General features: G+C 38.3%; 1 protein-coding gene across 1 annotated transcript; it reads right to left on the reverse strand.

Annotated features, from left to right (window-relative positions):
- Positions 1-727: 727 nt before the first annotated feature.
- Positions 728-16,403, reverse strand: grb7 (growth factor receptor bound protein 7). The gene is made up of 15 exons (XM_033984981.2): positions 16,264-16,403; positions 13,885-14,091; positions 12,174-12,297; positions 8,832-8,988; positions 8,237-8,358; positions 7,474-7,548; positions 6,771-6,908; positions 6,172-6,282; positions 5,572-5,670; positions 4,737-4,823; positions 4,540-4,656; positions 2,637-2,694; positions 2,459-2,546; positions 1,814-1,907; positions 728-895 (listed from the first exon to the last, which is right to left on the reverse strand). Exons 2-15 carry the CDS (start codon positions 14,049-14,051, stop codon positions 752-754), a joined length of 1,581 nt encoding a protein of 526 aa, XP_033840872.1. The 5' UTR covers positions 14,052-14,091; positions 16,264-16,403; the 3' UTR covers positions 728-751.
- Between the last annotated feature and the right edge of the window lie 4 nt (positions 16,404-16,407).

Consider the following 16,407-nt stretch of genomic DNA (forward strand, 5'->3'; position numbering starts at 1 on the left):
ACATGATTGCACACTGGGGCTTTTTGATTACAACAAAAAAACAGTACCACTGAAAAAAGGTCCCCAAGACAAGATGTAAACTTATTTCCTTGCATTGAATCACTGCACAGCGCCCTCTCGTGGCCACTGGAATAATGTCACCTAATGGATTGATTTGGGACAAAAAAAAAAAAAATCTAAGATAGTCATTTGTTCCAAAACTCTGTCTCGTCTCATGTGGCTAATTAAGCAGTCTATGGAGAATGCAACTTTTCAGGGCAATTAAAAAAATAATAAAAAACTAACTAGAGTCAAGCTGCAGTTAGTGGAAAGTAATTAAAATGAGTAATGAGGGTGTTCAGACAAAGCAATGTGCCCTGAATTTATGAGGATATTTTCAAAGATTATAGTTTTAAACATTAAAGCCAGTGTGTGTAAACAACCATGTGTGCAGTGAATACTTTTTCCTTTGAGACCAGTACTCAATAAAACTGAAGGATTATTTGAGGACAGCATTTTAGAGTTTGAACAACCAATTTGAAAGTTTTGAATTTCTATGGCAATTATGTTTTTCTACACATCTTCCAAAACAAAACCTGTACACCCACAATGCTTCACGTTCGTGTCTATGAAGAGCTAAATATTGCGGTGACAAGTAATTTCATTTTCAAGTGGCTGTGAAGTAACTGCACTTGGGTGGGCGTGATTCATTCAAATTGGTCCATGTATTTATCTCTAGAGTTCTGCATACCGACCCGGGACAGGGGTGGGGTCAGAGAACACAGACACAGGGGTGTTTGAGGCACACTGGGAGGGTGCCTTTGTTGATTTGGTGAAACTCGACGAGCTGCAGGAGGTCGATGAAAAGGGTGACACCATCGTCCATAGTGTAGTACTTCCTGCCTTCTTCTTCGCACTACGACAGAGATACAAGTTATTATGTTGGCTTTGTGTAATGAGTCTTAAGACAGCAGGCAAACCCAAAGGTAGCAAAATTGGAGATTCTTACTGAGAGTGTGATTAAATTTAAGGGATCAGATCGGATAGTTCTAAAAATAATTACACCTGTGGGACAGCGTTAAAAGTAACACGTGCTCCTGCTAATGTTTAAAAAATTACAAACTGGAAAATTAAACGGATAGAAAACTTGAGATTTGCTGATAAAGGTGGTAAATAAAGACCAAAAATAAATGATATAATATAAAAGAACAGGTTATACAGGCAGTTAGTTCATAGTTATAATTGCTTTGGATAACTAAAAACGAATTATACAGTATGCGTTGCAGCTAATATATTGCATTTTTAGTTATATTGATTTTTTTTCTCGTATTTAACATAATGCAATTACTGTTATCTTCATCATCTCAACTGAAAACCACCTGCGTTTGCGAGACTATTCACAGTAACCAAAAATAAGACATTATCAACAGTTCTCCTTAAATTTGAAGACGGGTTGAACTGACATTCGAAAGCTTAGCAGTCAGGTTTAGGTTTTCTTTTAATAATCTTAAGAGGTCACAATCCTTAATTCAAATGACTTGGATGGACATCTAGTGAGATTATGTGACATACTTTTTAGATACACAAAGAGTTGCAAGATATGAATGGCAATGAATATGTTTTTGTTGCTATCACTATGACAATAATCTAAAGCTAATCTTGCAATCTGTCAGAACTGTTGTAAAATGTGACAGGAAAATGTCTTGGTTTAGGCTTAAGTAGTGCACAAAAAATACTAATATCTTTGTAAACCTGTGTGAAGGGTATACTTGTTTGCCCACCTCTATATACTGCACAATACATCCCTGATCCATATAAATGAAAGAGAACTTACAGGAATAACCAGGTAGTGTTTAGTCTTGAGCTTGTAACAGAGCGAGAGGACAAAGCATTGGGCGTGCTGCTGGCTGTCACGAATAAGGAACATCCTATAAGGCACAGAAGGCACAGTTTATGGACTAAAATACATGCAACGCACTAGAGACACACTATCATTAAACGTAATTACATCAGCTGCACCATGAGCCAAGATACGGTAAGAATCTATGTCTGTTGCATGGTAACAAGGTAAATCATGACGATACTGCAGAGAAAGAATCTTTGTTCTGCACAAAAAGGTATAGAGAAGTGTCAAATACAAGTGTGAAAAATCCTGGTAATTGATAATGTTTTGACAGAAAATGTATAATTAGATCTGTGGAGAGGCAAGCTGGCTCACAGTTTTCCAGTGTATTGTTGTGCACTATGTAGCAGCACAAAATGTATCCAGGGAGATGTTCACAGTTTGGCATTAAACTTTTTTATCCAGAACGTATTCAAATAGAGGTTTCTAGTCTAAAAGTACCTTGGAAAACATGTATTCTTGATGTAAGGGGGCTTGCCTCTCCACAGATCTGACAGATCTATATCTTGGCCTGGTGATGTCACCTGCTTGTCTCCATGGAGACAAATTAATTAAATCCCCTAGTGTAGAACTTACCCATCCACCAGCCCTTGTCTCTCTATGAGTCTCTGGGCTTCAGTCCTGGACACTCCGCCATGAAACCAGGGCTGCGTTTTGTGGATTGCTGTGAATAGAAAAAGCAGAGGTCAAACTCGAAGATGACATTTTCCACCAAAAAAAAGACTAGTGACTGTGAACTTTAAAGTGAACTTACATGAAGGTCTGGGGCCAGAGTTCAGGTTCGGCAAACTGCACCTCAGAGCTTCTCTCCTCTGTCCAGAGGCAAGCACAAATACCAAAGGTCAAAAAGTACTACAGCTATGGGCCTCAAAGTGAAGTATTAGTGATAATCATACTCATGGAATAAAAGCAGTGAAAATACATGAAGAAGAAGTAGGATAGACAAATCTATACTTGTAGGATTACCACTTACACCACCATTACAACTTTAACTATAGTTCTTAGTACAATTGCTTCTAATACTGTCCCTTCTAATAGAATTGAGGTAGTAAAAGCTGAACATGGGCAGTTCATGGGTTTCAGTTTATGTAGTGTAATGTGACATTTGAGGACTGACCATTCAAAAGATTTATTTTCAATACATAATTGCTATGACAACTGTTTTAGATTTTAATTATCCTGAAACCCATGAATAGTAAAGTAGTAGTCAATGCTACATAACTAGTAGTAGTAGTACTGGTAGTACTATTATTGTGGTGGAACTAGGCAGCCCATTATTATTAAAAGTGGTATTTGCTCATAATAAACATTTTACACATTTTCTGCTGTTGTAATCACAATACTAACATTTTGTACAAATGCATTTTCTTCTAAAATATAAAATATTATAATACCATACTGTATGAATATATATTATACCGTTTGAGCCTGTTTTACTAGTTGCAGTAGCAGTAGTAGGACATTTTCAGTCACCAGCTTCTTGTGCCCTACTCCTCTCTCCCAATGTCCCTGTATAAATTTATATAACTATGCCCTCTAAGCTAGACTGCAGTCTGGACACGCCTGATTACAGTCTCCCTCTTTCCTCTCATCTATCTCTTTTATAGCCCCCTCCAGCTCTCCTCACTCCCCAATCTGAGTCCACCACTGAGAATTGAGTCTCCAGCTGCCACCAAAAAGAGACAGTTGTGCACATTTATGACCTATAGTTCAGGGTGAAATGTCTTAACAAGCTGTATTTTATACAAACTGAATACTGGCCATCAAACGGTCGAGAATGATACTAATGTTCTCTTCTGCTGAAGCCACAGCAAAAGATTTGAAATGTTTCGTATACTGACCCGTTTTGTCATTTTAGAGTTGTGGTTTAGTACCCACTGCAAGGACCATTTAAGTTAATTAAAGGTACACTATGTAACTTTTTCTGATAAGGGTTTACCACTTGCACCTGCTTGATGCCATTGATTAAACTTTTAGTGCAGGTTTTTCAAAATATTTTTGAGCAATATAACTGGGGTTGCTTCTACACAGTCTGGATGTGTCACTTGCTTGTCTCCACAGAGATAGACAAGTTTAAATGTCATACTGTGGAACATTCTCCGCAAGCAAATAACACCTCCACAGAGACAAGCAGATGACGCACCTTCCATCAGAAACTTAAGACAGTCCACCCTTAACAGACTTATTAGCAAAAACTGAAACATCAACATTAAACCTGGATTAATGCAGGTCTAAACCAGTTGGAAATCTTTCCTAAGATTGTAATCAGGACTGTGATCTATAACTTCTACAGTTCAAAAGTTAATGAAAACGGGACATGGCAATCAAAAGACTCGAAAGGACTATTCACCATCACCAGGGACTTGAAGTACTAATACCAAAACTACAAGCAAGAACTGACATAAAAAAGGAAAAAAATGATCCAAGCTGGAACACCATTTGGGACATGTTTTACTGGCACACACCCAAAGTCCCTCTTCTCTCTCTTTTCTGCCTCGCCTCCCTCGCCTGCCTCTCCTGCCTCTCCTGCCTCTCCTGCCTCTCCTGCCTCTCCTGCCTCTCCTGCCTCTCCTGCCTCTCCTGCCTCTCCTCCCTCTCCTCCCTCTCCTCCCTCTCCTCCCTCTCCTCCCTCTCCTCCCTCTCCTCCCTCTCCTCACCCTCCAGGCTTGGCCCTCCTCCCGCTCTGCGCTGCGGGCCTCTGTTGGGTTCTGGATAACCCGTCCTCCAGCCTTCCCTGAAAAGTCCATCGCCACCAGACTCGCCTCTGACCTTGACTGAAATGATAATAACACTAAATGTAACATGGGCAAAATATCATGCAAACATCTCCTATGTTGTATGCAGATGAACTCACTTTTGTGTCTGTGAAAGGTTTGGCTGCTTCTCGCCTTTGCGGTGCCAATTTGGATAACTGGTAGTTACACTGGAGCTGTTTGCCGTGCTGATCACACATAGAAAGACAAAATGAACAGTTACTAGAAGTCTGCATCCTGTTTCATTTGCCAAAAATGATTAACAACAATTGTATTACTATAACTTCATTAGAGCGTTCAGGCATAACATTATGACCACCAGGCAGCAGGACTTTAGTTTGTCAAGGATCAAATTGTGCTGGATTGGTGTTGGGCAGGTTATAGCTATGAGGAAGTAATTAGTAAGTGGCAAACTACAACGAAGGGATTATAATATATATCTTTTTAACTGACAAATATTTCACAAATAAGCTTAAAATTAGATTGAGCAGTGGCAGGAATTCACAAATAACGGTCACTTTTGAATAGCCTGAACATGGAGACTTGGAGCCCCCTATTGGTTTGTTGTGGCCTGTGCATGTAAAGTTTGTTTATAGCTGGAAACGTTTCTAGATATAAGTGCACAAGCAACTCAAAAACTGCAGCTTTTCTTGTGCTGTGTTTTCAGTATACAGTGGAAGATCTCATTAAAAGTATAAAAAAAAAATGTAATGTGGCAAACCTGCTCATTATGTAAAGCAAAGATTGGCCAATGTTGTTTGTAATCTTGTAGCTGTCTGTGCTTAGATTGAGTCATTTATCTATTGACACATTTCCATCAAAATATGTTCCTGCAAATATATCAGTTTGATGTACCTGGGGCTTCATCTTAAATGATCATAATATTAAACCTGATCACTTTATTTTACACAATGGCTCATTTAAACATTGTGAGACCTTGAAAAGTCTGAAGGATGATGTCCAGCAAGTCCGTGTTTGTTCGCTGTCCGCACACAAGAATTTCAGGTCCTGAGCACGAACTGGGGTTTTCAAAGGCTGCAGGAGCACACACACAGAATACAGAGGGAATTATGATATTTCCACTGCCTCGAAGCTCTGGCATTTTAGATCACCAATATTGACATAGTAACAGCCGTGAGAAGTATAGCGTGAATGCAAGAGTAGTGATAGTGTAGTATTAGTATGCGCAAAATACCTTGAGTAATATGACTGGGTGTGAAAGTCTAGTCTGTGGACATTTTTTCTCTAATCCTCTTAAAAGGTACACTATGTAACATTTCAACCTGCTTTTCTCTATGGAAATGTTGTTGCTTTGCCTGAAATTCTGCATTTATCCAGTCATAGTTTTTATTGCTCAAAAATAAACTTGTAAATTGACCTGTAACTTGGCCTGGATGTGCCACCTGCTTGTGTCCATGATAATGCCATTACTGTAGAACGTGTTCAAGGCAACAGAACAACACCTCCATGGAGATAAGCGGACCCTCGAGTAGAAAAGTCACATAGTGGACCTTTAAAGCCAGTAGGACGTGTTACCTTGATACAGAATGTGAAATCGGTTGGAGCGCCGTACAGTTTTCTGCTATTGACCACAGTGTAAACATTCAAATCTTCCAAATTAGCCACATACTGCAGGTGTCTTGGCTCCTGAAAAAACAAAAGTAAAATTTATGTTTAACAATTTGATAAATATTTGGCTTAACACCAAGTCACCCACATTCTCATTAAAAAACTGTACCGAAGGACTCCAGTAGACCTATATCTGCACTAAATACTGCCTAAAATGATCATTAAAAAATATTATAAACCAGTTCTAAACATGTAAAAGACTCAATGTCATGTATTATAAAAGCATACATGAATTTTAGTCCAAAATGCCAGAATACCCTGAGTACAAGAAGTATCACGTGTACCACAGTTTTATAAACACAGTCCTATCTTGATTCTATGCTCTTTGAAAATGTCACTCCAAGATAAAGATCAAGTCACAACCAAATAAACCGCAAGAGCATGGATCTGTTTGCACGATGAAAAGGTACATGTCTTTCCCATTTCACTAAACTAACATTGCAGCGCGGTTTGCACACAGGTTTCGCGTGTTTATCTGTAATTGTTCAACTTGCAGTGGCACTGACCTTGGAGGAGCCCTTGGAGGAGCAGTAGAGGCCGGAGCGTCGCAAGAAGTAGTAAACCTTTTTCCAGGACTTTCGACTGGGCTCTTTGGACTGAAGATAGCCTTGGATTTCAGGACACGTACCAGACTTTAGGAGATTCTGTGAGTTATATAGAAAAATGTTTTGTAACACAGGTGGTCAATGTAACATGTCGAGAAATGCTTTGTTTTATAACCGGAAAGTGAGAGGCTCAGTTTCAGCTCAGACTGTTGCTGTGTGCTTAGGCAAGACACTTTCCCCACCTTGGCTAGTATGAGTGTGATGCTGACCCCATGGCACAGATTGGCAGCCTTACTTCTGTCATTCTACCCCAGAACAGTTGTGGCTGCAGTCAAGTGTAGTGTAAATGAATAATGACCACAGTGCAGCGCTTAACATGCATTACAAGTGCATCTCCCTATCAGTCTGAGCTGGTGGTGTTACCTGCTCGTCTCCATAGGGATAGATAAGTTGAATCCCTTACTGTGGAACATTTGAAGCAAAGCACTAACATGGAGACAAGGAGATAGATAACCCTCCACCAAAAAGGTTAGAGCAACTTTAACAACACACCAGATTTTGCACAATAAACCACTGGTTCTTGAACTTCAGCATCTCTCATCTCCCTGCATCCTTTCATTGTTTTGGCCGCCTTATTGATCGTTGTTAAAAGGTCATATTTTACCTGAATGAGCTCGGATGACGTCAAGCCTTTGCCCACATCCGCACTGTCCGAGATCATAGATTCAGGGAAGAAGAGCTGGAAAATTAACAAAGTAGTTAGTTCTCGGGAAAACTGCTGATTTGCAAAAACCTGGAGCAGTTTTGTGCAAGAACCTGCTTGCCAATTATTTCATCATTTTCTGATCAGGATTAGGCTTTAGGGCATTCATTTACTCTGGCTCTTCCTGATGGAGGCTGTGTGGGCAGAACATACAGAGGGCTGCATGTGAGTGGGAGGATTCACTGCCAACTGTCACTTTAACATGATCCTGATGATGGATGAGTCAATGCAATAATAAAATCTAAAGGCACAAATTAGAGAGCAGGCTTGTACAGGCACACGGCTCAATGCATATCAAAACACCTCTACAGCATCTATAGTAACAGTGTGCAGTGATCAGATAAGAGGGAAATAAACTTTATGTTTAGGTTATCTGTCTAGTAATGGGAAAAAGTGTACAAATGAAATGATTTTACCGGTGCTTATGGGTGGGCACTGCACCAGTAGTATTTTTACTATATCTGCTTAATGATATTGGTTACTTTTCCAGTAACCACGCGCAATTTAACCAATAGTTTAGTCATTTACTTTTTATGTTACACTAGGTTTCAAAACATTGTGCACGTTTTATACTATTTATACTAAAACTATTTTCTTGATACCACAGAGATTCATTGTACTTACACTAAATGCTATTAGTTTATTTAATGGTGTTAAAACCTACCGTTGGTTTCCTGAAGAACTCATATTTTGCGTAGTTTTTGCGAAACACCAGCCTTGTGTCGGCTTTTAGGGACCATGTGGACTGGACCTTCCACACGGCCTCATGATCCTCCAGGCACCTCTCTGTGGGGAGCAGATATAAGTGTCAGTATGAAGCTGTCCTCCCTTTTCAGTCAGCAGCAGTCTACAGCCTCACAGGTTCTCACAGGTCTTACCTAATCCTAGGCCAGTCACAATACCTGAAGTATGATATATTGCTATATAAAAATATCACCATAAACTAGAATATTGAAACTGTTCCATATCACAGACAAACAATTACCCTAGTAACTAAACAAATATATTATTGTTAAAAAAAAAACATGAGCCGCAATTTTTAAAAATGGTAAGGTACACACTTAGTATCAGTATCTGCAATCAAGCAAGGACATTACTCATTCGACCCTCTACAGCTCAGACCATACCACAAGAACTAACAAAAGGTTCCCCACTACCACCAAATGTACATCCGATAAATAATGAGCCCCAAAAATATAGTTTCAACTTTTATATATTGAACGATTAATTGATATAATAATTATGGTGACAGGTCGTACCTAGGCCCAGAGCAGGGTGCACCTCCAGGAGAGCCCAGTTCTCCTGGTCACTGCAGTGGGCCGTCTGAACCAACATGTGACACACATCTCGGGCTGTGGCCTCAGGACTGACCCACACAGACCGGCTGTGGCTGTCCTCGCCGTACACCTTTATCAGCTATGGAAGACAAAGGTTCAGATGTAACATTTGAACAGTGACAGGTGAAGTGTACACAGATTATCTTGTCAAGACATTTGAAATATACCCTTCATAGTTCAGGTTTGTGCTCAAACTTGATGAAAAGCAAAAAAGACCTCAATACTGGATGGAAACGTCTCAAGAAATGTATTATATAAAGTTACAATAGTCCAGTTTTATAAGTACATTTTTTATGGTCATGAGTAAAAACCAAAAAAGAGACGAGTGCAATGTAACCCTGTCCAGCACATAAAAATTGAAAAGCCTACTGTATTTCTTATTAGTGCTTGTTCCGATTACACAGTCTATTAAGTTTGTATGAGTCTACATGTTAGGTAATTACTTGTAAATTTACATATTATCAACCATAATATTTGGTTGTTATGACAGAAAATTACACACAAGAACAACAATATTTACATAAATCATAAACCGAGTCGTACCACGCGACATACTCTTAAACTCTGCTGTTTTGGCCTTGCATCGATGCACATACTGTAGGTCTGGGAGAGGAGCCAAAGCCTTTGGCCAAAAATCTGTCACGAGTATTGCAGTGGCAGACAGAATGCTGTATTTAACATGTTAAAAACGCCCTGGCACAGTTACAACACAATCTCAAATGTCAACCTGGCACCTAAGATGTTTTTGAGTTTTTATCTCGTCATCCATCTTAACTGACATAAAATGCTTGGCAACAGTTTACAAACATAAGAGCTGCCAAGTAACGAACTAATATGTCAAACTTAAAAATTACACAATTGTGGGTTTTTTGTGAGTATTACGGGCAAAGCATACATTGTGTTATAATATATATCATAATGTAAACAATCAGGTTAACAGTTAAGCCTGTCACGATAACATATTTTGAAGTTTGATATATCGCTGAAGTAAATATAGACGATAAACGATAATATTAAAGTAATTACTGCCCCTGACGCAGTAACACAACCACAAAAACTATTCTAAATCTACAATATTGTTAAAAAACCATAAACCTTATCTGTAATGAGTCATAGAAGTTATTAACTCAAACTTTTACGGCTTAAATCTTATCATCCAGCCCAAAAATAACCAAAATTTCCCAGTAGTGCAAACGATAAGTCCATATATTAATGATCGTGACAGGCCTAGTTAATAGACTATGAATATAATTAATGTTTCTGGCGAAGGAATGTTTAAAGTGATTCTGTGCGATGACAAATCAGCCAGAGATATAATGATAATAATTAATTTACAAAGTACAATGGGCAGTAGGACTGGGCTATTAAAAAAAAAAAAAAACCTCAAAGTGACAGAGGAGAGGTCTGACCCAAGCTTATCATTAACGATTAGAGATGACTGAATCTCTAATCTGAATCAGAATTTAATTAATTGCACAGCGCTAATTGGCACGCTGGATTAATGTGAAAACTCAAACTGGTGCAATGCCTTTGCTGAGGTCTACGCTCTCAAAAGGCGCGTTGTTTTACGTTAGTACATCATTTCACTTCTTCTTGTAGACTAAATTTGATTCCAGTACTGTACTTGGAATAGTATACTAGCTTTGGAGGTCATTCCAGTCACTACAGAGGTAAAATAGGTGCAGGTAACAAAGGTGAGGGAGTTTTTTTCACGTGTGACGCTGCATTTGTTTCAACCAAACACAGAAAACAAAAACCAGAAACAAACCAGTCTAACCCGAAACCTGTCAGTCAACGTGACGAGACTGGTCTGGTGAGTGAGACCTGTAATGAGTGGCAAAGTCCCAAATATAGACGGAAAATGAGAATATGTTTACCGTAATTGGACCTAATGGAAGGTCTCAAAATGACATGACAAGGGGTGTGAAACTAGACATGCAAAATCTACTGATGTGGGCTGACAATGTTGTTTGACTGACAGAATAAATACATCGTGATTTTGGGAGGCCGTGTTTTGTGTGGTGATGTGACAGCAGCTGAAGAGTAGCAGCTTTGAGAGATGAAAACGTACGGCTAGAGCATATAAAAAGATATAGAAGCCGCAATAGCGAAAGAAAATCTAATTCTGTCAGCTGGACGAAGGTTTTAGAGTGAAGACGTTTCTCTGCTCATCCAAGTTGCTGCTTTAGTTCGACCTCAACTTCTGAACTGAGAAAGCCACTTGGGTGAATTTTTGTCCAGTTGACAGAATTGATTTTTCTTTTGCTATGGATCCTACCTGGACGACTGAGGAATTATACAGAAAACCGGGCAGGACATTTCAACCACATTGCCCACTACAGCCACAGTATACATTGACATAATATTCTCAGTCCTATGTGTTGAGATTGGGACAGGTCAAATCAATTTTTTTTTTAAACTTTATTTTGCTGTTGAAATAATGTACATCAATTCTTAAAAGGTTGTGGATTTTCAGCATTTCTTTTGACATTATACAGTGAGATTTAAATAGATACAACACAGTACTTTCTGACCCAAAGAGACAAACATTTATAAAATCTGAAAACAACAAATGCGTGACCAACTCAATTAGAATTTTATAATCTTTAATGGCAATTAGTTTTTCAATTTTATTATTATGTGCTGGACAATCATTTCCATTACATATCCGAAAGTGAATTGAATTTTAACATGTTTTGTGCAGTTTTTAGTTTTATAAGTATTTCAACCTACACAGCTACTCATTTAAGGCTGGATATAACTACTTACAAAACAAATGCAGTTTAAATCAAATCCATGGCAAAATCCTAGTAAACTTGTCTCATTTCACCTGTGTAGCTGTTTACTTTTCAGTTTCATTATTGTTCTGCTTTAGTAAACACAGGTAGGTTATTTTGGTAATGGACAGAAAAGCAGGTTTGTCATGATTATGTTGGCCTTCCTTCTACGCACAGATACTACCAGAGTAAACATGCAATTAAAAAAGTCAACCTGGGGTGCTTTGGTGCTGCTGCATGACTTTTGAACAGGAATATTGTATAGATATAGATAAGAAAATGTGTATTTGTCTATCAGATGAGAGTGTGCTTACTGTTTTGTTGTTTTGAAAATGTATTGTTAGACCTGAGAAAGTCTGACTGATTTAAAAATTGCATGCATGGGACTTAACACATATGGTATTATATTAGAATATGTGTTTTCTTCATTTGTTAAATTCAGTGATGAGAGAAATGTCACTACTCGGCACAAATGTTTTGTACTCACGTGTTTGTTGCCTGCGGAGGGCGGCAGGGAGCTGATGACAGCTGATTTTGATGGGCTGCACAGCTCTGGAAAAGGGTTGGGTATTGAAGGAACTGAAGAAGAAAAGGCCTCTACACCTCGAGTTCTGTGGAAAAACAAAGTGTTGAATGCACCGTGTATGTAAACAACAGAACAAGATACTATCATCCCAATGTTGATGTGATGGACATCGAGAACCACAGAGAGATCCAACAGCTATCACTACTATAAGTGAATTATTGATATACTATTGTTAAAATGTGAAAGGTTCAGTGGATGAACTATACATTTACTGTACAGGCTGACAGTAAAAGTATAACGTGTGCATGCATTATATAAGATAATTTTATGAGATACAGAATCTCATTAAGATAACAATCATAAAAGAAGTCAAATCTTTACTTAAGCTACAATATTCACATCAACACATCACTTACTTAGGGTTGTCAATAAAATCAATACCCAGATAATAATTTATACGAATAGAAACTGGATACTCATTTAAGCACCTATTGATAGTGAAAAAATATATATTAAAAGACAAAGATGAACTTTCCTGAATAGTTTAAGTTTTAGTTCATTTATCTTTAGAATCAGTATAAGATCACACTGTAATATTAAAAAGAAACATATTTTGGATTGAAAATTACATTCAGCTGTATATCAAAGATTTTTTTAATCATCACTGTGTTATCGAAATTGACACTGAGCCTTTTTGTTATTGAAATCAAGATTGACATTTTAGTATCATGACAACACTACTCCAAGTTTCATTTTGATGTGACTTCCTGTAATTATACTTGTTTACGAAGGTAGCTTTACAACTACTATGAGTGTTTACGTGTCAAGGCCAAGTCATAAAAAGGCTCGTCTTAACTATTTATCAGCAAAGGTCAAAAAAACAGACTACTACAACTCAGCAAAACAAGGAAACGAAACCATCCACCCGCCCCAGTCTATTTCTGCCTCCTACTCCTCTGTACAATCCCTGTTTGAATACAAATAAAAGATAGCAGCCTCATTGTCTAAGTATTTCTAAGAAGCCAGTCATTTCTTTACACACTAAATGACGTGATTTATGACTTAGTTTGAGTCACCGTTAAGTCAACAGCTCCAAGCTCCCGGTTCTATTGACTCACGTCCGCTCTAAGTGGAGTAATCTAATCCTCACCCGGTGACAAATACTTTCAGCGTTGTGTTTGTCGCCAAGATGTGTTGTAGTAACAGGTCATAATTACTGTAGTTAAATTATTCGAGTAACTTTCCAAACAATTGTATTTCTTAAACAAGTTTTTTTTTTTTTTTTTTTTTTGGCAGTGTCAACAAATCAGTTTTTGTTTACTTATAACTATATGACAAAAAATACAATATTTTTCATGGTTTTCATTTTAGTTTTTCCTATTAAAAACAAATCAAAGTGGCTTTAATATTAATTTCATAAACTTAAAGACAGACATTCAGCCAAGCCCAAACTCCACTCCACAGCTCATGCTTATACTTACAGAGGATTGGCTATAAACCTTTTAATTAAAAAGGACCCATGCAGATCATTGGCATTAAATCTCAGCTTAATTAAAATTTGATTAATTGTGCAGGCCTAATTATACCTAAGCAAGAGGTTAAGATTGTACATTACATGAGTTCATTTCCCCTCTTCTCCCCCCTGTGCTAGTGGCCTGCTGCACTGTAGTACCTGTTTCCAGAGATGAGGATGGGCTGTGAGCGTCGCACTGAGGCAGATTCAGAGACCAGAGGAGCCAGGGTCAGGGTGGAGCCTCTCAAAAAAGATTCTTCTTCTGGGGAGCCGTTTCTATCCGAGCCTTCGAAAACCTCAGTCCACGGGCCTGCTACCTCCATCATGTCAGCAACGCAGGAGTGGGGTCAAGGCGATGTCCAAAATCTGAGTGAAACAACGCAGACTAGTACGAGTTACCTCAGAAAGAACTGTTATTCACAAGAGATCCAAGAGAACTAATTACAAAGAGCATTATATAACATTTAAAACAACATAACTTACTCATAGGTTTTTCTTTTTGTATTAAGTGGCAGGAAATGTGTGCAAAAGGTTATTGAAATGACATAATACTTTTGCATAATACAAATGATGACAGATAAGAGGTTTTTACTACTAGCAATTACCTGTAATAGTAAGAGAGCCTTTACAAAACCTTAAAGCAGCTCTGGCACATTACTAAAGCGAAGTCAATCCATCGTCTTTACAGTATTCTAATGCAATTTACTGTAGCCAAGTCATCAAATAAGAATGAGGACTAAATTATTATAGCAAGTACCTACACAGACACAAGGAGAACATGAAAATTCCACAATGAATAGGAATCCTCGTCCTATTTGTGTGACAGATGCGTGACGTAAAAACAAGGCTCTTAAAAAACATTATTAATAGCTGCAAATTATCAGACAATAGTACAAAATAAACAGAAAGGCTGAGTCATAGGTTCTTAGTCAACATAGACAAAGCACAAAATCAAAAACAACAATAAACTTTAAAAACAGCTGCAGGGTGTGGTTAAAATATATTCCAAGTGTCGATTTATACTCAGGAAATAATCTGAAAAGTGTGGATTTCTGCCTCTGGAACAGTTGCGAGCTACAATACAGTAAAACAACTTTATTTGCGCATCAACCCTCGTCACCTCATTCTCGTGTCTATAAAACCTTCATCATAGATTTGTGGACTTTAAAATAAGCTTTAAATCATTTGCTCCAAACTCACTCGTAAAAGTAATTTATAAACAGGAAACCGGAATCAACGGCCAATCTGCACCCCGCTGTAAACATTGATAAATGAACTCTGGCTGCTCAGAGATGGAGCACTGCGGATGTTGCAGTTACAGAAATACACATATTTTAGTAGAACTGGAGGAAGTTCTGCCATTACTGCTATAGTACTTTCAAATAACAAAATCCTTCCAGGTCTTAAACAGTAGGACGACTTCAAAATAACTGCTATTGCATCATGGTGTCTGTTGTTATGTGACTAGCTATTAGTATTTCTACTTCTGTTTACTTTCCAATACTAATACTAATACTTTCTAATAATCCTCTAATACCGGCTACTTGGACTCTCACATTAATACAAAAAAATAAAGTAACCTTAGAAGTGAAAAGTCTACAGAAGTGGACTACCAAGTACAAAATGATGCAACAGTATTTCATAAATCTGGGAAAATAATCTAAAATGGTTTGATTTACAGTCAAGGTGGTGTCTTTTGAGTGTAGTTTGTATTTTATGTCAGGTGGTCATAGCAACAAAACTAGCTCATTGATGCACCGATTGAAGGATGGGTCAAATGCAAGTTTTCATTAAGTATTGTTAAATGAAGCCTTCAATTTTGACTAACTATTATGCAGTTTATGGTTTATTTACGGTTTCATTTCAGTAGCGCCATGAGGTTTCTGTTTGTTATTACTATGCAAATCATGCAGCAGGTAAGATAAGAAGACCAGACAGTAGCTCTTTGATCAGACTTGGAGGTAGCTCACTCTCCCACCATTTCCCCCACCCTCTGTCTCTGTCTCTCTCTTCCATCCTCCATCCATTTCTTTCTTTCTCTCTCCCTCATATAAACATTTCTGAATATGTAGACTGTAGTATCTGTTACACTCATCTCCACAGCAGCGGCAGGTGAATTACATCATCTCTTATGGACAATGGCAAATACAAAGAGCCTTCCCTTCCCCTTCACCTTCCCTTAGTGCTGCAACAAATAACCACAATAATTAGAAGTGGAAAAGCCAAAGATTCCGTTTAGTCACTGGGCAGACTACAGTTTGTCTGAAATGTTTACGATGATTAATTGATGAGTAATTCAGCTAGATAGAATTAAAACAGCCAAAGACTAACATTTGTCATGGAGCTCCTTTCAATGACTACAGTCTAACAACTTTTACACAGTCCTATATGAATCCCTAACACATGAATGGGACTGCTGAACTTGGATTCCCCTGATTCTCCCGCAGTAAAGTGCCCACACACCTCTGCCTTCCCTCCTCGCACCTGTTCCGCAGCGATAGAGGCTTATTTTCTTCAAAGGGAAATGTAGACACGTACCTGAGAAATAAGTGTCGTCACGCGGGGCTCAGCTGTCACGCATCGTCCTCTAATCCCACACTCTCGCAATTTGTGATCGTCACACACGAATCTGGACGCTACTACAAAACTCCAGCAACATTTTCGGCGGAGTAAACCGCTTCC

Source organism: Periophthalmus magnuspinnatus, chromosome 19 (assembly GCF_009829125.3).
Source record: "Periophthalmus magnuspinnatus isolate fPerMag1 chromosome 19, fPerMag1.2.pri, whole genome shotgun sequence".
Taxonomy (NCBI): Eukaryota; Metazoa; Chordata; class Actinopteri; order Gobiiformes; family Gobiidae; genus Periophthalmus; species Periophthalmus magnuspinnatus.

Coding starts and splice junctions, on each gene's coding strand:
- grb7 (XM_033984981.2), bottom strand. CDS start 14,051: ATGATGGAGGTAGCAGGCCCGTGGACTGAGGTTTTCGAAGGCTCGGAT. Junction 4,824..5,571: donor CATCCTTCAGACTTTTCAAG/GTCTCACAATGT, acceptor ATGTGTGATCAG/CACGGCAAACAGCTCCAGTG. Junction 896..1,813: donor AACACTACCTGGTTATTCCT/GTAAGTTCTCTT, acceptor TCTCTGTCGTAG/TGCGAAGAAGAAGGCAGGAA.